The 21,665-nt window shown below is 29.6% G+C and overlaps 1 protein-coding gene across 1 annotated transcript in view; it reads right to left on the bottom strand.

Annotated features, from left to right (window-relative positions):
• The window catches only part of LOC107437680 (uncharacterized), a 626,528-nt gene that overhangs the window by 180,456 nt on the left and 424,407 nt on the right, over positions 1-21,665 (bottom strand). The window contains exon 9 of the mRNA XM_087151873.1: positions 8,527-8,682. Coding sequence (XP_087007999.1) covers positions 8,527-8,682 — 156 coding nt within the window. The remainder of the gene's footprint in view (positions 1-8,526; positions 8,683-21,665) is intronic.

Below are 21,665 nucleotides of genomic sequence, written 5' to 3'. Positions count from 1 at the left end.
AGAAAATCACCTATTCTTAGCAAAAAAATAATTTCTTCAAAAACGACTAGCTTAAGAAAAATGCATATAGTCGTTTAATGTAAAAAGACTTCCGTTAGTATAAATTTCAAACAAAACTTAATTCAGACAACTTTTCATAAGAATTGAAAGAATCGAGTTGCGACCATTGTTATTAACTAAAAATACATTACAGAACACAAAGTCACATTTCTTGTTAAGGAAATTTATTACATATATTAACGCTAGAAACAATGCATAAATGCGTGTATGAACTAAATTCTTGACGTTTTTTCGCAAAATGTGAATTGCAAACTACATGTATGCTTCAATTCTTTTAAACAGTTAAATGATAATATATTTTTTAAGTCACTATTGGCAGTAAACTTTAAACCACATTTTTTAAAAATTACATATAAACTTACCAACAAAGAACATAGAAAAAAAAAGTATGTATATGGTTATTGGTGCTTTCCAAAGGCGCATAAGCGTTCAGAAATGCCACTGCCAGAGGAAAAAATAACTTTATTCTCTATACGATTATCATTCGAGAAAAGTTACATAAGTGTTTCCATAAACACTATTCTAAAAAAATCTAAGTGTGGAAAAAGCAGTTTATTAAAAAAAAAAAAAACATAAATTTTAAGCCAAACCACTTTTCACTGTATTACGGCATCATGTGTAATCCACTTATTTTTCAAAAAAAATAAATAAATAAATAAATGAATAAAGCATACGACGTCATGGGCAGTGAACTTTAAACTTCCATCCACAATCGCAATATCAACTCCCCAAAAGCGAGTATAAAAAAAGGTATATGGTTATTAGGGTGATCCTTAAGCCTTATCTAGGCAAAACCGATCCCAAATGCCACTGCCTGGGAAGAAAAGAGAATTTTAAAGGACAACATGTGCTTCACTATTTTTTCAAAAAAATATACGATGTCATGGGCTGGGAATTTTAAACCACTTTATCCACAAATGCAATTTCAACTCACCAAAAACGAATATAGGAAAAAGATATATGGCTGTTAGTACGATCCTTAAGTCTTATATAGTCATAACCGTTCCCAAATGTCACTGTCTGAGAAGAGAAGAGAATTTTAAAAGACAACATATTGGCTTCACAATTTTTTCTTCAAAATAAAATATCTATATAAACAATGAGATAGGCAGGGAAATTAAGCTACTTTACCCACACACACAATTTCAACTGAAAAAAATGGGTATAGGAAAAAGTATATTGTAATAAGTGCGGTCCTTAACCATTATCTAGGCATAATAGATCTCAAATGCTACTGCCTGGGTGAAAAGAAAATGGACAACATATATGCTTCACTATTTATTTTTTTAAAAAACATACATGATTTCATAGGCACGGAATTTTTAACCACTTTCTTACGAGTGCAATATCAACTCACCAAAAACGAATATAGGAAAAAGGTATATGGTTATTAGCGCGATCCTTAAGCCTTATATGGGCATAATCGATCCCAAATGCCTTTGACTGAGAGGCACAGATAACTTTAGATAACTTTAAAAGACAACATATAGGCTTCACTATTTTTTCTACAAAAAAATACACATAAACAATGACATAGACAGGGAAATTATGCTACTTTTTCCACAGACACAATTTCAACTGAGAAAAAATGAATACAGGCAAAAAGTATATGGTTATAAGTGCGGTTCTTAAGCATTATCTAGGCATAACACATCCCAAATGCCACTGCCTGGGGTGAAAAGAAAATGATAAAGGACAACATACACCCTTGTGCAAATTAATTGAAACAAACTCAATAAATTCAGAAAACTAAGAGAAAGTGCTATTTTATTTAAATTTATACAAACTCAAAACTTTTTAGTACATATATGATCTCCACGACACTTTATTAACATTTGGACACGATTCGGCATGGATTCCACTAATTTTTTACAGTCATTTATTATATTTGTGTCCTTGTACCACACATGAATTAACGCCGTGATTAGCTTCTCCATAGTTGTACAGTCCATATTTAATAGGCGATTCTTGCATATGGCCTAGAGATTCTCAATTGGGTTGATATCCGGTGAGTTCCCTGGCCATTCCAATGTCTCAATTTGATTCTCAGACATGAATTTCTTGACAATTTTGGACGTATGGCAAGGAGCTAAATCCTATTGAAAAATCCCTGTTCCATCAGGGTATCGTTTCTTCAACTCTGGAACAACTTTTTTACCCAGAATAGAATGCATCATACCGTCAATAGGCTGCAAAGGTCCAACCCCATTGTAACCGAAACAACCCCAAAACATCTTCTTTAAAAAAAACGAAAAAAAAAGTTTGTTTCAATTAATTTGCACAAGGGTGTTCATGCTTAACTATGTATTTTTTTAAAGAAAAATATATGATTTCTTAGGCAGTGAATTTTTAACCACTTTTTCACTAAAGCAATATCAACTCACCAAAAACGAATATAAGAAAAAGGTGTATGGTTATTAGCTCGATCCTTAAGCCTTATATAGGCATAACCGATCCCAAATGCCCCTGCCTGAGAAGAAAAGAAAATTTTAAAGGAAGAAGGAAGGAAGGAAGAGAAAATGCGACTCGGAGACTCCAGCAGGGGTTTATTTTGCATATACTGCCAGCTGACAACATTACCATATAAATATCAGCATAGTCATTGAAAAGCAAAGGGTGGATGTTGGCGAGCAGAAGACAGCTCTAGAATAAGAGATAAGGCCAAAATCAAATATAATGTTCCAAGGCAAAATAAAGTAAGGGGGGACTTTAGCCATTGTGCCGTTCAACTTTTAAGGCGATTATTTACAGGGATAAATCTCTCACTCTTTTTTACATTCTGGAAGTATTTAGACGAGGAAGAAAGTGAATTTTCTTTTTTTGTTAAAGAAGGGGGGAGGAAGTATTTTTCGGCCTATCGCATGGGCGTATAAAAGCGAGGATGAGCCAGATAGCATTGGAAAGGGAGAGAAAAAAAAAGAAGGAATGAATATTAGATCACGTTGATAATGTGATTCCGGAGAAAAGCATTACCCTTTTCCAATGTGAAAGAGGAGTAAAAAGGAAGAAATAAGGAGACTTAATCGAATTTTAAATCGAGATGACATTCAACGATTCTGTCTTGAGTCCGAACGTTATTGTATTTGCTTAGATTTCTAACTTAGAAGACTTGCTATTTTAAATATACGATAGGAAGCCAATTTTTCGAAGTTATTAAATATAATTATACAAATGAGAATTGTATAGTGCCTTTTTTTAGAATGGCAAGCTAGAGTTATTATTACTCTAACTATTGAGTCATATTATAGTGGATAATGCAAAGTGTGGAACTACATCGTAAATCGAGATATATAGTTCCAATAAAAAGTAGTACACGCTGTAACAAATGGATTCTCATTTATCGCTTCGTTATTAACAAACCGTTTCTTGGTATATGCTCCAGAGAGAAGATTTTATCATTCATTCGCACATCCAAGATACCCGCACACCGCTCCATGTGTTTGACAATGGTTCCGTGAATGTCCAGAGGTACAGGCAGGAGGTTCTAGAGCCCTATGTGCGCCCCTTTTTAGGGGCGCTGTTGGCCCTGAGTTCATTTTTATGGACGACAATGCGTGACCACATAGGGCTCTCATGGTTGATGAGTATCTGGAAAGCGAGGATATTCAACGAATGGATTGGCCAGCCAAATCCCCTGACCTGAATCCTATTGAACATGCTTGGGATGCTCTTGGGAGAGATATTGCGATGCGCCAACCTCCCCCAGAACCATTCTGGAGTTAAAAATTGCTCTGGTGGAAGAATGGGAGGGTATTCCACAAGTCCGCCTTAACTCCCTTATTAACAGCATGCATACTCGTTGTGCATGCTGTCTGTCAGAGGTGACCATACTTGAGGCGACACACACTATACAAGCCTCACTTTTATTGTCATCTTTCATCCTTAAGTTCAGACTACATTGGATTTACTGGCAATAGGTCTTGCCAGTGAATGGCACTTTCATTTTTGTTTTGCATACTTTATTATCATGGAATAAGCTATATCCATACCAAGTTTCATTTATTTATATTCAGTATTTTTTGAGACATTTGGAAAAATGTCTTCCATCTCTTAATCTTGTCCACCAGTGTATCTTCAATTCTTCAAGGAAACGAATTTCGACATAAGTAAAGAAATATTTCGTCATTCTATTTTTTCCAGAATAAAAACCTTGTAACGCCTAATGTATATAACTCTTCTAATAATCACTTTGTTATGGGCACCATGTAGCTGACACAATACAACAAGAACAAATAAAACAGGGAAATAAATTGCACTCATGCCCGCAGAGTGATTCGAACCTCGTCTGGTACGAGATCTTGACCACCATACCGTAGATTGGTTTAACTTATCACTTTATTTTCAAATGTTAAGTCTTAATTCTAGTTTCATTATTTTAATTAACAACCACTAAGATGAGGTTTCGAGTTGAAGAAACATTTTCGTCATGTATTTGAGAGTTCACGCTTCATTACAATCACGCGATTTCGTAACAAAATGATTATCAAAATTAACGAAGCACTGATCAAGATTACAAAATCGTCAAAAATGAGTTTTATTTCTGAGAGGGAGTGAAAATACCCCCAAAAAAGCTTTTATTTCAAACCTAAAACAGATGTAAGATCAATATGTTTTGAGGGCTTAAACACGATGCTCCTCTTCAGAACGATAGCATGCAAATGATTGAAAGAGAAATAGGGTTAAAGCTACATAAAACGCAGTTGCCAACAAAAATGAAAGGAAAAAAAGAAACCACAAAAACTACAAAAGAAACTAAGACAGCTTAAAGTAAAAGTAAGGGGAGATAGTACATTTCAAACTTTCTTTCAGGAAAAAAATGAATGAAAAAAAATTTATTCGAGGCAAAAGTCTGATTAATAATGCAAAATTTATTTCTCCAATCAACTTTAATACTTCAACTAAGAAGACGGAATATGTGAAAAATAACCGGCATTTTACAACATACTAAAACGCAATCTTCATGGTTTAAAAAGTCCATCCAACATATACTAACTATTAAATACAAACAACAGATTAAATTATGAAATCAGAAACAAAAAGTACTTCTTTCTTTCGAACAAACAGAATTTTTTTCTGTATAACCACAAATACAAATAATATTTATTTTCTGACTTACATTATTTGCAGAAATTAATTAGCAAACATTGTTTTTGTTAGGCAGTTCCTTTTTCGTAACTTAACTGTTTATTAATTAAACGTCTCTGAAAAACACATGATATAAATAGTTCAGAGAACGATTTATGTTAAATCTACTCTATGACTACAATTTCTGCTAGAATTACAATAGTAAAATTTATTTTTATTCATACATTGTGTTCCGTAATCACCACCCTTACTGTATATTTCATGAATCATTGTCTATAATGAAATTATAGAAGTACCACACCTAAAAAGGCACTAATTGATATTTAAACAATGATAAAACAAAAACGATAGCAAATTTTGTGGAATCAAAGGTGAGGAAAGCAGCATGGAAAACATCAAAACTATTTAATTGCCTGATTAAAATTGGATGTTTATCTAGGAATCATTTTTGAACTCCTCTCTGTTTCCTTCGGAAATCAAACAGGTTTTGAGGTTTTTAGTCCTAGCGTTCCTCGGTAGTTAATCGTAACATTTCAATTCCCCTTTACTTTTTACACTACTCTTTTATATTTATTTTTATAATTACCTTGCATATCCTAATGTGGTGCATTTTTTTGTAAATTATAAAATTAGAGTAGGCAGACAAAGCACTCTGTACTGTACAAAAATGAGTGGAACAAATTTATTACTTGGAATTGTTTAAAAAAATATTCGTATATTAAATATCGAACGAAATGTTTCCATAAAAGGTCTCCACGAATTAACTTGTATGCATACCGATAAAGAATAAAATATTAAATCATTAAAATTTACCTAAATACGTAATATTTCAATTTACAATTTATAACTTTTTATTTATAAATGAAATTCATAAATGAAGAATGTGACATGAAACTTTTAAAAATAATATGATTGCATAATTAGATGTATTTATAAAAATAGTTTTTTAACTCCTCTCTGCCTCCCCCGGCAATCAAACATGTTTTGAGGTTTACGGAACCACCTTCCTTAGTAGTAATTCATTAGGATCGCAATATCGTTTTAACTTCTTTTCTCACTAAAATACTATCTTGTGACGCTCAATATGAATACATTTTTTACTTTCATTTTGAGAAGGATTCGGAAAATATATAATGAGGGAGGTTATTACAAAATACCTTATTCTGTATGAGTGATATCTAAACACAACAAATTAATTACATGGAATATTTTTTAAGTTTTTATTAAAACTATTCAACGAAATGTTTCTGCAAAACTTCGCTGTGGATGTTTTTTTATACAAACTGTCAAATAACGAAACAATTTCACTGAAATACCACTAAGAAAATGATACGCAATTTTATAAGACTAAAAAAATAGTTTTAATTTAACTTTAAATCTTTTTTTTAAAAAATTAAAGTATAAAATAACCACGATCCCATAAGCAACTCAGATGAAAGGACAAAATGGGTTTTTTCAGTACACGTTCGCGTGTCCTCTTTCTCCATTCATCATCCAGCAGTTGTGTGATAGTACAGGCACGAGAGAGGCGGAGTTCATAATTACACCTCTCACAAACCTCACTTTATAAAAAAAAACCCCACACAACGCACTGACTACAATGAAAAAAAAGTTAATTACTGTCGATTATGCGAATATTATTTTTTTCTCTTTCAAACCATCCTCACCATAACGGTCACCCTCCTTTCCGTTACTTTTCCAATTAGGCTATGAGCAGAATGACTGACAAATAACCTGTGATTATACCCGATTCTTTAAGAATGCTTAAAAAAAAATAACTGTTCCTGGAAAGGGAAAGCCAATGAATAATTTATACTAAATAATTAACGGTGTATTGGACAGGCATGATTTTTTTTATGACTTTCTCTAGTGTGCTGGTTATCTTTTCAAAAATAAATCTCTTCTCCTGCACATTGAAAAGATTAGTTAAATCAGGATTTGGGTAAGAGGAGATCTTAGAGTAATATGTATAAAAAATCATTTTGATCGAAGATTTCTTTTAAAATAAAACAATTTTCTCGGGTTAATTAATAACTACATGTAAATGCAGGATCTCCCTGTCATTTTCGTAAGCTAGGAAGGCTTATTTTTAGAAAAGACAAGAAGTTGATGTTGGGATTATATTTGGAAATCTAAACACAATAAATTAATTACGGAGGGAACTCTAAAAATATTTATTAATTTTGAAAATGCCTTTTTGCTTTGAGTGTCAGATTTTTTTTCCAACCCAGCAATGCATTTGATGTAATTTGTACTCAATATTTTGCACACTAGTGATAAATATTGTAAAATAAAATTTAAAATTATTAAAAAAGAGACATAACGAACTGCCAGATATAAAATTATACTTAACAAAAAATTAATTTTCTTAATGTGAAACATAAGTGCAAACGTTAGAGTGCTACATGATGAACTAAATGCTTGTTTGTGATTTGAAGTTCATGATTTAAAAGTAACATATATTTAATAACTATTTATGTAAAATATCTGACAAAAATAATTCCGAAGGTCTTAGGATGCTAATTTAGAATAGACTTTTACCTCTTAAAAATATTAAATAATTGAAAAAAAAATAAAGAAAAAAATAAAGGCATTAGGTTTTAAGGATACATAAAAATCACGAAATGCAAGGAAAGCTATATTTCACTTTGTGTGCACATTAAAATCACCTTTAATTGTATCAAAAAAATGAAATAAACAGAAAATAAATAAGAAAATGAAAAAAAAGTAATTGAGAAAAAAAAACATTAGGTTTTAATGACGTAACGAAATTTTAACAAATCTGTATTTCATTTTGAGTAGAGATTAAAACTTCATTTTATTTCTAACCATTTAGGAGCTTCAAATTTTGTGCATCAATAAATAAATAAATAAATAAATAAATAAATAAATAAATAAATAAATAAATAAGCCCATTTAAATTAAAATACTTATAATTTTCGTTTTACGTTTTTATCAAGACATCAGAATTGATTTGGGATAAAAATTTTGTATTGAGCATTTTAAGTTAGCATTTCTTGTTTGCATGTTAAACGTTTGGTACGTTAATTTTAAAAATTCTAATCAGTTTAAATAATTATAACATTTAAAACTAATAAAAACCTGTCTTAAAGAAGTTTTAAGATAATTGAAAAAGTAAGAGAGTGGCTTAATTTGAACCCTTTTCTGGATGGATAAAAAGCATTATCTATAAGGTTTTTTCAAATAAGAAATGGGTGAAAGAAATATTATTGAAATATATTAAAATATGAAACCATAACATAAAACAAATTGACGTCCATCAAAATTTCTTTGAGAATGGCAATATGTTAATAAAACGAGTTTCACATCTTCTAAAAATGTATAAATAATTTGGTTTATTAAGATAAAATATGCACTTACCATTGCTTTGAACTGAAACTGTAATTGACAAGAAACCTGGTTTCAGAAGAATGTGGCTTTCAGCAAAAGGAAAAGTCGTATAAAGATCAGTGGATTTAATTGTATCATTGAAATGCCATTCATATAAAAAGAATTCCTCCGAATTTGGTATTTTACCTGCAAAATACAACAGAACTTTATATGCTGAATTTAAAAATGAAAATACTAATTGATAAATGTAAGGAAATATTCTTAAATTGTTGTTTTTATACACTTGTTCCTTTAGCAATTATAACATGCGCACACAGATTGACAAAATGTAGATTAATATTTTGCAGCTTTAAAATTGCAGTATCCATTGAAATGTTTCCGAAATTAAATTATGCAACATTTCTATTAATTGCAAAAATCTGAAAACGTTACATAATTTTCTAATACAAAAATTACAAAAAGATTCATATTGTTTAAAAAATAAATTAGATATTTGTAAAACTGAAGGAAAATTTACCTAATTGTAATAATGTGCGTACTGACTCAATGAAATGAGGATCACAACCCTAAAAAATCACAATAAAATGTGCAGATATTTTGTTATGCAAAATTTTGCTAATCTCAACAAGCAGGAAAGTTACAAGCTTTCTGGCTCATCACCAATACTAATATGTATTTGTTTAAAAAAATATGTAGTAGGGAAGAGTGGGGTCAATTGTAACGGGGTACGATTGTAACAGAGCAAGAAGTTCGAGTGTCGGGGTCTAGATTTGGTTCCTAGGTGGCGCACAAGGTGTATTTAATAAATCTACATGTACAACCCTGCTGGCAACCATTTTTATGTACTTTTGAAAGAGTTACATTACAAAAGATATTTTCACGCTACGTAAGTACTTTTTTTGGTATTAGAATATTATATTGTAACAAAGTAATTTTGTTTAAACAAATAAAAATCATTAACCGAATATGTAAGTGGATACCTTAATTAACATTTCAATAAAAAAAATTAGTTTTGTTAATTAACTAGCATTGTTTTTAACAAATGAAGCTGAAATGGCGTCTGGGGGACGATTGTAACAATAAGTAAAGGGACGATTGTAACAGCTGAAAATAAATAATCTTATGTTTACAAACCATTACTTAACTCTTTAAGAACCACCAACAGTTTCCTATATCATTTATATTATGTTGCATGTGCATTATTTTATTTGTCACCTTTCACAGCATAAATTAAAATTTTTAACCCCTTAAAGTTGAAAGTTTAACCCTTTAGGTCTTTGCTCATTATTAGTTTTACCAAATTCCTAAAATATCACTACTATTTTGATCAATAAAAAAATGTATCACAACTATGATAATATGTATAATTAACCATGTTTCAGTTGAATTTATGAACTGTTACAATTGGGGACAATTGTAACAAGTACACAACTGTCAAAAATTGTTAATAACTAATATAAAATAAGGTAATACATTTAAAATAAGGTATTTATTTTTTTTTCTAATAGAGGATAGTCTACTTTACTCGTCTGTCAATTAATACTAATAATATATTGGATTTTTCGTTAGTTAAAAATAGTTACGTAAAAAATGTTACAATTGGCCCCACTCTCCCCTACTTTGATTAATTGGTAGGTAAATATGCGAGATAATAAAAACGTGAGGGCTGACTCAATTGAATAACGATAATGAGTTTTAAAATCATAAAATTTTTCGGAGATTGTAATAGCTGCTATCATGACAAATCGCAACAGGGAGAAAAATTTCCATGTTTTTTTTTCTGCTTAAAATCGAAGTAGAATTTTTTGAACTATATAAATTTCAAAACATAATTCATAATGTTGAAAAAAATTTTCATTTGTTAAATTGATTAAAAAGATATACGTGGTAATAAAGCGGTGCATACTGATTCCAATGAATGCTTATTTCGGTCAAAAACGAACATTTTTAATTTAAATATTTTTATTCTTATTTTCAATATGTGCCGAATTCATGAGTTGCTGCAGAGAGGGGGAAATTCTTTTCTCCTATAGTACATAGTTTTGATAATTCGTACAGTAAGCTCAAAAATAAACAGACCACCCTGAATAGCTTTTGATCTAACGATCGGATCTTCACGTTCTGGGACTTCATGGTATCCTCAAATATGCTAATTAATTAGTGCAGTTGATATTTTAAGCTACGAAATCAGACTAGAACTGTACTTTCTCTGTATGAACATGCCTTTTTTTTATGGATTTGGATTTCTGACCTAAAAGATATAGGGGGTAGCCGCTATCTGGGAAATTAGTTCCCATTAATTTGGCCAGGAAAGTAATTCAAAGCTTAATCCACTGAATGTTAATTTTACATTTTGTGTATTTCGCCTTATTTCAGGAACTTTTTAAGCGAATTAAAAATTTTTGAAGACAATTATAAAATTTTTTTGTCTAAAGATAATTCCAAGAAAAAAATAGTTTTTATTAAGTAGTTATTATTTTTTATTAATTTATCACAAAAAATTTTAAATTCAAAACATAATTTTAAAGAACGCAACTTTGCGTAGCAAAATACAAAGTTTGAGCAAAAATGGTGAAATTGTTCTGAGAAATCGAATTTTAAAAAAACATTTTTTTCAAAGTGGTTTAATCTTTGGATCGCTCTCCCGTGAAAAGTTCTGGTACCCTATGTTCCCAGATTGCGGCTACTCCCTATATTTTGGGGATCAAAATCCCAATTCTTCGAAAAAATGGTATGCTTATTCAGATATAAAACGTTTTTGTGTCAATTTTGTAACTTAAAAAATCGTCTGCATATGATTAATTAGCATATTTGAGCTCACCACCCCGAATTATTAAGATTGAGTCCAAGAAGGTGAAGATCCGATCATTTTTATTTGTTGCTCATTGTATGTTATGGAGGAATTACTTAAAATCATGAACATATTGCACATAAAATTATAAATTGTAGCGTTCCAAACAAACTGTTAATTTCTGTTAGGGTTACTATGTTGTTCAACCATTACTTCCATTGTCTCAAAGTAAAATGTATCTTTTATATAAAATGAACACTTTTCATTCTGAAAAGATACGGTTACATGGACGCAGTATAATGAAATTAAGGTTAATTGCTACGACAGAGAACCAAGTCATGGGTAGGTAAAAATCGCCATCTGGCGGAATCAGGTGTAATTGGTTGCTTCTAATTACTGTGTAGCAGGATGTAAAGTCTACATTCACCGACGGTAACCGCTCCATTTACTACGACTTCCACTTTGAGAAGAGCGTCACCCATTTTAAGAAAAGGCAATTTCCAGAAATTAGGCACAGAGTGATAGCTAGAAGATTTGTAGAAGGATAATTTATGATGAATAGAGATTTGAAAAGACTCTATATTACTGAGATGCATTTGCTTTATGATTTGGAAATTTTCTGCTCAGAAAGATGTTTTAAAGTATTATAAAGAAGTAACTGAAATATTATCAGGAAAAGAGAGTAGCTTTTACAAAGTTAAATTTGTCAAGTATATGTTTTAAATAATGTTTCTAAAATTAAACAAATAATGTTAACTGTTATTAAAATGCAATCTTTTCATTGCAGACAAATAAATGTTATTAAAGAGTGATATAATGATGATAATTGTAATAATATTAATGATGGAAAAGGCCAATAGCTTATAAAATTTCTCTTTAAAAGTTTTGTCTTTTTTCTGTTAAAATTGCGAAGTATTAAACGAAAATACTAATAGTAAAGGATTATGAATATAGCTTGTTGATTTTTTAGAATGTTAATTTTTGCTCAGGATACGTTCTTAGTAACATTTCCAAGATTATTAAAATAGTATAACGCTAATTCTTATTAAAGCGCTTTTATTCAATTGTAATTGCGAATTTTTACTTTAAAACTGAAAAAAATATATAAAAAATAATACAAAATTATTTATGTTTGAATATCAGATTCCTTAAATATGGCTAACAGATTATTTTATCATCATATCACTCATTTAGAGAATCTTATATCAGATTCTTTAAATACAATAGACCTTGCACATGCAGTGTATAACAACATGCAGTGTGCGAAAAAAACTTGCTTCTTGAACTAACTTTTGATGTTTTGATCAGATTTTCATGTATAAGGACTATATCTTAGTGCAGATGATATTTTAATTTACGAAATCAGACAGAAAAGGAGAATAAATATGCTCTTTTTTTATTTGGTGGTGTATTTGCCCCTCAAAATATAAGGTGTAATCGCAATTTCGGAAATATGTTCCCAACAGTTTGGTCAGGAGAGGGGTCAAAAGTTTGGACCCTTATTGTTAATTCATTTTCTTGCGTATTTCGCCATATATCGAGGATTCCAACTAGATTTAGAAATTCGCATCTTATTAAGGTTGTATTGAATTGAACTATGAAACATATTCCAAAATTTCAAACAAAATCTAAAACATTTTCGCTATGTAGCAAAGATAAAAAGAATCGAAGCATATTTAATCACCGTGTGCAATAGGATATATTAAATATACCAGTGTAAGGTCAATAAAAACCCATTTTATATTTTACATATGAACATTCTATTTATTGCAATAATATATTCAAAGTCCAAATAATTTCTATTCTATGAACATGATAAATCGCGATATTTAGTGAAAAATACATCGTTACCAGGCTACGTATCCCAACCCTTTTCCTACTTCAAAGTCAATTTTCTAGAAATGCAACATTTCTCTCAGCACAGAAATGTCAAAACCTTGCATCGACATTAAAAGAAGTATCTCTCGAAAAGTCGCTATGTCGATTTATGTCGAGAATGGAAGCGATATAGCGTACAGAAGCTAAACAAACACAAAACAAATTTCGCAAGAATCTTCTTATATACCTTCGAGTGACTAAACGCCGTAGGAAAAAGAGGTAAAGACGAAATTTCTCTGGAAAATACTAGGCCATCAAAATTGCAACCGAATGAAAGACCTGTAGGCGTCTCATGTACTTTTGAAATCGATCTTTATAAGTAACGATGCAATTTAAGATGAAAAATTGAGAAAGAAGCAAAAAGCGACGAGGACAGTATCTCTTGAAATTCTGGGGGAACTTTTTCTCTTTAACTACGGCTGTGCTGGGGGCCAATTTCTTGTTTCTTGAAAAGGGATTTTTTCATCTCATAACTAGCACTGAGAATGTTGGGTACAGATAACTTTAAAGACTTATTAGATAAATGTAGACTTGCTTTTGCTTTAATGATTGAATAAAAATCTTTGCTTAATACCATTTGATTTTCCGAGATGGGTTGGCGGGCTTGGTATTAAAGAAATTGTTAAACGGAGTCTAACTTTGATTTTGTGCTGGAATAACAATTTCGCTTAGTATCAGTTGATTTAATGAGATTGTTTGACATCAGCAGCTTAAAAAAACTTATAGGATAAACGCAGACCAACACTTAATTTAATAGTTTAACGAAAATTTCGTTTAATGCTATTTTATTTTATGAGATTGTTTGACAGAAGTAGGGGAAAAATGAGTGCTACACCTCAATTTTAAGGTTGATGACATCTCTTACTATACTGCTATGGGGTGAGTACTTCACCCCACTTCGGATAGATGGCCTCTCAGCTATAGGATGAGAGCTACGAGCCAAATCCTCAGTATAGATAAGAGTTCAACTCCACTAATTAGTTGTTAGTAGAGATGACGTATCATGGCTCTTTAAGAAGCTTGATTTGAACTAAACAAATGCTCCTTAAAAAGTTCCAAATTTATTTCTTCCCAACTATGGATATATTTGAAAAATTTGAACCTAACGTTTTAATCTGAAACAAGTTTTAAATGAATTTTTCACTGGAAAGAAGTTACAAAAAATTCGCGAAGTGTCCTCCTTTATTTTTATATCCATGCTCTTTTAACGTAGCGTTGTCTCGACTGAAAATTGTCTTTTAAAAGTTTTGAGTTTATATTTTTTACACTTATATGGGTATTTTTGCAAAATTGATGATAATTTTTTAATCTTAATCAATTTTTAAGTAAGTACCTCATTGCAAAAAATTATTAAGAATTGAATTTAACATGAAAATATTGTAAAAAGAGCAAAACAGACATGGACAGTATCATTTGAAATTCTGGTCATATTTTTCTCTTTTTCCCTTTAATTAGAAATATATGCAGCACGGTAAAAAAAATTATATCAAATTACAGTTTAGTACCGGCACTTTGAGAGCATCATCCGTAATATCCATTTCACGTAAGATATATTTTCTACCATAAAATACTTTCTTAAACTTTTTCAATAATATTTATTTAATTAGAGTATGTCACTGATTTCACGGTAATTATTACTGGAAAAACTACGATTTATCAGATTTTTGGTTCCTTAACATGTTCCGGTAAAAATGGATTTTAAAGTGAAATGTATCGCCACTCTGAGTACCGGTATTTTTAACCGTAATTTGATCCGGAACTTTTAACAATATAGAGCCTATATATTATTTCGTAAAAAAGGATTTTCCTTCTCAAAACGAGAAACTGAGAATGTAAAGAAGTAAATTATAGACGATTTTAAATATTTTTAAATATTTTTTGAAAATTGGAATTTCATCAATTTTTAAATCAAACAATTGGGGCATTATTTATTTCTGAATAATAAAAAATAAGGGCATTATTAATTTCAAATATAATTTAATTTATAAATAAATTTCATAAACCAATTATTTCATTTATAAATAAAAATGTTATATTAATAAATTGAAAGTTATTTATACGAATTTTTTTTTTATTCCCAAAAAATATTCCATTTCCTTAACTAAAACCTTTCAATAACATCTTACAAGTAAAAGTTAATAAATCAAAAGATCTATTCTGGGAACAACATGTGACTGAAAGTATGAAGCTGAAAAAACAAAACCTAAACCTCCCATCCATTCTAAGAAAAAAAAAAGAAATTAAGGGTAATAGAAATTCTTACCCTCCTTTGAAAGTAATAAAGAAGAAATTCGGGGAGGTTGGTCTTTTTTGAAAAAGTCGGTGGTCTGAGAAAAAGATGTTAAAATGCATATAGGTGAGTAAATAACCCCCCACCGTCTTGGCTTTAAGAAAGCCGTATGTTAGAATTAGGCGCTTTTCTTGGCGAACTTTACAGCAATTTCTCTTCATAAACGTGTCAGTGCGAATAAAACTTGTGCCACTCTTGGGGCTGGCTGATTTTGGACGGAGAAAAAAATTACAAAAATATGTGTTATATGATTTTTTTTTATCCAGCTTTAGAGCAGAGGAGAGTAGAAAAATATTTCATCACATTTTTAGTCATTGCTTTTTGTTTCGTAGAATATCTTCAAAGTATAAATCCAGCGGTTTCTTTGAAAATTCTAGAGGACCTTGAGTATAGAGTTATACATATGAGAGTAAACGAGTTAAATATGCAGTAAACAGCATTTTAGTGTTCAGAAATTTTAAATATATTTAATGTATAGTGTTATGATTTGATTTAGATATAGTAATTCATTAAGGTGTAGTTTTTATCAATAAAAGCATGTAGAAATAAATGTAGTTTTTATCAATATATTTCAGAAGAAAATTTTCAGGATTTAAAAAACTACCAGTTTTCCTTTGCTCGGAATTTTTCTTTCGCTAGGTGTTTTCAGAAGATATCGAGATATTTCCTATTTAAATTATAGACATTTCCTAGTTAAGCTATCGTCAACAGAAAACTCAACACAATTTTAGTTTAAAATATTGTTATTAGCTCACAATATAATTACTATAATCTAGAGTTGAACTTATAGGGTAATATATATTGTTAAGACTACTACGAATATTAACATGTGTAGTAACTTTATTATGATAAAATGAAAAATCAAAGAAGAAAAATAAGAAAAATCAACTTTAATATAATTTTGAAAAACTAATTGCATAGAACTATGAATAAATGAATAAATTGCAAAATTGCATAGAACTATGAATAAATTGCAAAATACGCACTTTTAAGTTTCTTAAAATTATTAGCTGTTGAATAGTCGAATGTTCTGCTATAACAACCAAAACAACAATTAACAAAATATAATTAATCATACTACCCAGCACAACCAGCGAGAATATCTCTCTCTCTCTTTTATATATATATATATATATATATATATATATATATATATATATATATATATATATATATATATATATATATATATATATATATATATATATATATAGATAGATAGATAGATAGATAGACGTCACAATAAATTTAAACGGAAAAGAATTCGCAGCAACGAAACAAAACTATTAAAAAAATCATTCTTTTTAAAGCAAATTCATAAGATGAAATAACATTAGAATAATCTTTTCAAATAAAAAAAGATTTCTTTAGTTAAAATAAACAGTTAGGCTGAAAGCAATTAAGTAATTGAGTTAGAAAGGGAGAACTTTAGTTTTATTCTTCTGTATTCCAAATCTTGCGACAAGATTAAAGTTACTTGCGTAAAATCGTATTTAAAAATCAAATACTTTCTGCGTAAAAAATTAGTTTGAAATATTAAATGATTTTTTTTAATAAAACTGTTATATCTTTTAATATCTTCTATTGTTTACTTAATTTGAAAGTAATGTTGACAGAGATTAAAGATAGGCACACAAAATCTGCTATATTAAGAAGCAATATCTTTAATGTATTTCATTATTTATTTAAAATTTAATTGAAAGTAAAAATAATAAATATATAAATTATAAATATAATGAATAAAAAGGTTCAAATTTGTATTAATGTTAAATAGGTTTTCACATTTTAAGTTAAAAGATATTTTTTTAAATAAACAATTTCTAACGACGACTTTTTTTGTTAAAATAAAATTTTTGATCAATATTCAGTCTAAATTATATGAAATATTGGAAAATTTGAGGCCATAAATGTTTGTCGTAAACATAAAATGACGGAGATGCACATTTATTATTGTGTAAAAAATATTCAAATATTTTTGCCTACATGAGAGAGCATTATTAAATACAATGGCCTAGTAGTAGTAATTTTAACAATTCATCATTACTTTAAATTGTTTTTTTTTTAAAAAAATACTTTCAATACACTGTAAATAATTATCTCCAACTGTAATAACATCCGTAAAAAATTGTAAATAGTATCTGTAAATTAAAGATTTATATTATGTTTTAATAAATTGCTTGAATATACTGTATAACTAACATGAAACAATTGAAAAATTTTGACTAGAAATGCTTGCCTTAAACATGAAATAGAGACCCATATTTATTATTGTTTTACAAATATATAAATAATTTTACTAACATGATAGAGCACTATTAAAAATAATGGCTCAGTAGAAATAGTTTTCTCTAAATAATAAATAAAAGTTTTATTTTAGCTTTTCAAAAACAAAAATAATTTCAATACATAGTATAAATAATATCTGTAAATAATTGTAAATAATATCCATAAATTAAAGCCTTAAATGATGTTGTCAAATTATTTTATTTTATTTTTATTTTATAACCGTCGTTGAACAAATGACCCAATTTCATGGGTTTACGACTACTTACGTTCAACTCCGCAGCCTTGTAATTTTGAACCAATCCAGAAGACAAGGAAACTCCTGGATCAGTACCCCCAGAGGTATTGATTTGTTGTGGGAACATGGAGGACTTTGAGACTCGACAGATTTAACGTGCATCAGTCACCATTTACTACACGGGGAGTCTTCGGCCGGCGAGGATCGAACCCACGACCTCTTGGATATGGGCCCAGCGCCCTACCGACCAGGCTTGTCAAATTATTGTATAAATATACTGTATAAATAATATGAAACACTTAAAAAAGTTGTGATTGGAAATGCTTTCCTTAAACATGCAATAATGAATACGCATATTTATTATTGTATTACAAATATTTAAATATTTTTACCAAAGCTCACTGTGAAAAATAATGTCTTGGTAGAAATCATTTCCACAAATAATAGTTTACTGTAAATTTTAAACCACAGTTTTGCATTGTGTTTTTGAAAAAAACAGCTGCAATACACTCAATAAATGATATGAAACATTTGAAATGTTGTTGCATTCAGTTGCATTAAACATGAAATAACGGAGAGACGCTTTGCCTTTGCGTCAAAAATATTTAAATATTTTTGACAACGCAATAAAGGTTCATAAAAAAACTCGATAGATAGAATGCAATGCATCAAAAAGATTTACCTCGTAGTGCCTTTTATCTTTTTCCTCAAAAAAAATCCGCAGAAAGTATTTTCGTTCAACCGAATTTATATCTTTAATCCAAAAATATGAGTTATACTATATTTCTAAGCACTGAGAAATGGCATTTTTTTGCGAATAGAAAGATTTATAAAAAGGATTCTGTGTATTTGTAAGTTCTATATTCTTTCCGAGAGTTTTTCTATGAAATATGTACCGTTTGGGGACATTTTTGTATTTGCTCAACAATTTTATTTGGACATTCTATTACCGAAATGTCTTTTATTCCTTATGCATTTGGATTAATATTTGATGTATTTTTATCAGTTTTGAAAGCCAAATGTATTTATGAACTTATTGTTACTTGCAAAAATAAAATTATTTATGGTTTAAAGAATATAAATTTTTATTAAATATAACGTATCTGGATAAAGAGTCAATTAACTTAGCTCTACAAATTTATTAGGGCGTTCATTATATTAATGGAATGTATTTTATTACTTATATGGATTAATATTTGATGCATCTTCAGTAGTTGTAAAAGTCAAACGTATTTATAAACTTATACTTAAAATATTCTAACATTTTGCATTTTAGTAAAAAAAAATTCATTCTATTTTATTCATTCTATTAATGAAATGTATTTTATTACTCATTTATATGGATTATTACTTGATGAATTTTCAGCAATTTTAAAATTCAAACGTATTTATAAACTTATGCTTAAAAACATTCTAATAATGCTTATATTTTAGAATTCTCTTTTATTAAATATAATAATTCTGGATCAAGGTTTAGGAGGGATTATATTTAAACTTTATAAATATAAAAGAACTATTAAACTAATAAATATTAAAAAAAAATTTTTTTTTCAAAATATAAACAATGTAATATTACAATGCAAATATAAACATTGTAGAAAATATTTTGTTGTTGTTTCTAATGACACTTGGACAAGCCAAGCTCGCCAACCATTGCATTTTTGCGAATAAGGCAGGAAGGTACGCCTTTCGTTTGACAAGCGATCACCGCAAGGATGAAAGTACATCTTAGCTCAGAACCTTGCGGATAGCACTACTCATTCGCGAGGCAATTTCCTAAATTTAGACTTACATCTGAATGGGAAGGACACTTTTTAAAGATCCCATGGTGCTGTTCTGTTACCGACTACAAGACTTTCGATTCCACGCAATTTAGGAGCACGTACATCTTATGCACATGGTGGGTCTTGGCGGAGTCGCGTATCGAACCCTGACCCCTCCGAACCAGAATCCGACACTCTAACCTTGAGGCTACCACAGCCCAGAAACTATTCAAACATATGCTAAACAATTTTTCGCGTACATTCTATTATTGAAATTTATTTTATTAATTAGATATTTGGATTACTATTTGATTACTTTTTATTAGTTTTAATAGACGAAATGTGATTATATGAACTCAAAACTCTAAATATTATAACTTTTATTCTATTTTAAAAAGAAAGAACTGAATCTTATTAAACACATGTTATCAAGGTTAAGAGTAAGCAACTTATGACTGGTGATTTATTGAGTATTACTAAAAAAAAGCATTTAACAAATGAAAAAGATGATCTTGAAAAAGAAAAAGAGCTTTCAGTGTTCCAGTATCACCTGAAGTGCAATGTAGGGGATAACCGATACCAAGTCTTAACTCAAGTTCTAATTCAGATAAAAATATTACTTTTTCATAATTCAAAATTTTATCAATTGCTTTATATTTATATTTAATGACCTTTTCCTTCTCGCTTTCGTCGATAAATGTCGCCCTATATTTCACGCGGCCGTATTATTTCTTAGCTAAAGTGTTCAAAACTAAGGGGTCAAAAAGATTAAAACAATCTATTTCTTATGCTCAGAATCGTTCTTATTTCTCAATCTACATACCAGATGGTAGTACCAGAATATTTGTAAAGTGTTAGAGATAGTTTATTATATAAAGTTATAGAGATAGTAGATGTAAGAATTCATCGAACATGTATATTAGAGATCAACCCAAAAATAGAAAACGAATACATGTATTGTACATACACATAGTTTTTTGAACAAAAAAAATGGGAATTTTATGATCATTTTCTTCAAAATTATGCGACCCTAAAGGGATTAAAAAGCTTATTAATTCTAAGATTTTTATGTCTTGGACAATTTAAACAGTCAAAAATAAATAATTTCAACAAAATTAAAAAAATCTTTTAAGTTTCCAAGACAAAAGATATTGAAAAGACCCTTGCAAAAATTATTTTTCGTCATTTTTAATTGGTACCAAGTAGTAACAATGGATATGATTTTCTAATAGAGCTTTTTAATTTAAAAAAAATTAATTACCTAATTCTAAACACTCCACACCATTTTTATAGTTCTACTAATAAATTACTACAACATTTCCTAAAAGCTATACTGTCAGTCAAAACAGTTCGCAAGTCGAGTTCTGATTTAGAATTGGAACTCTGTATGCAAATTCAGTTTCAATCCCTCGAACAGATAGCGCTATTTAGAGTCGAATTACGGTCATTTGTGCAGGAAATGCGGAGCCAGGACACAATTGCATTAAATGCAACATAGACTCCAACTGCAATCCATACTCGAATTCACGCAATTCCATTTGCTGTCCATCTAAGAGATAGGAACGGATTGCGAACAGTCACTTCTGCCCAGCGAAACGTAATCGCACGACAGGCAGGCCTTCTGTTCTCCCCTCTCTCAGGACGTGTTTCAACATGTGTATATTTCGATCTAACCGCCCTTGTTGCTGTACAATTAAGCGTATAGACTATTTGATAGGTTGGCAGTGTTTCACTGTTCTAGAATAAACTTTTTGGGTTAGTGCAATTGAACTTGAACATAATAATGTAAATCTTAAGTGGAATTTTAGGGGGATATTTGGCTTTATGTTTTGAAAAGGAAGCATAAGCGACTTCATTTAGAATGCAAAAAATTGAAACTTTTTCGAAAACGGTTTTTGAAATAATTGCTTTTAAAAAAATAAATAT

This window comes from Parasteatoda tepidariorum, chromosome 9, assembly GCF_982258835.1.
Source record: "Parasteatoda tepidariorum strain Cologne lab strain chromosome 9, Ptep-v5.0, whole genome shotgun sequence".
In the NCBI taxonomy this organism is placed as follows: Eukaryota; Metazoa; Arthropoda; class Arachnida; order Araneae; family Theridiidae; genus Parasteatoda; species Parasteatoda tepidariorum.
This window is presented reverse-complemented; position numbering and strand designations above follow the sequence as displayed.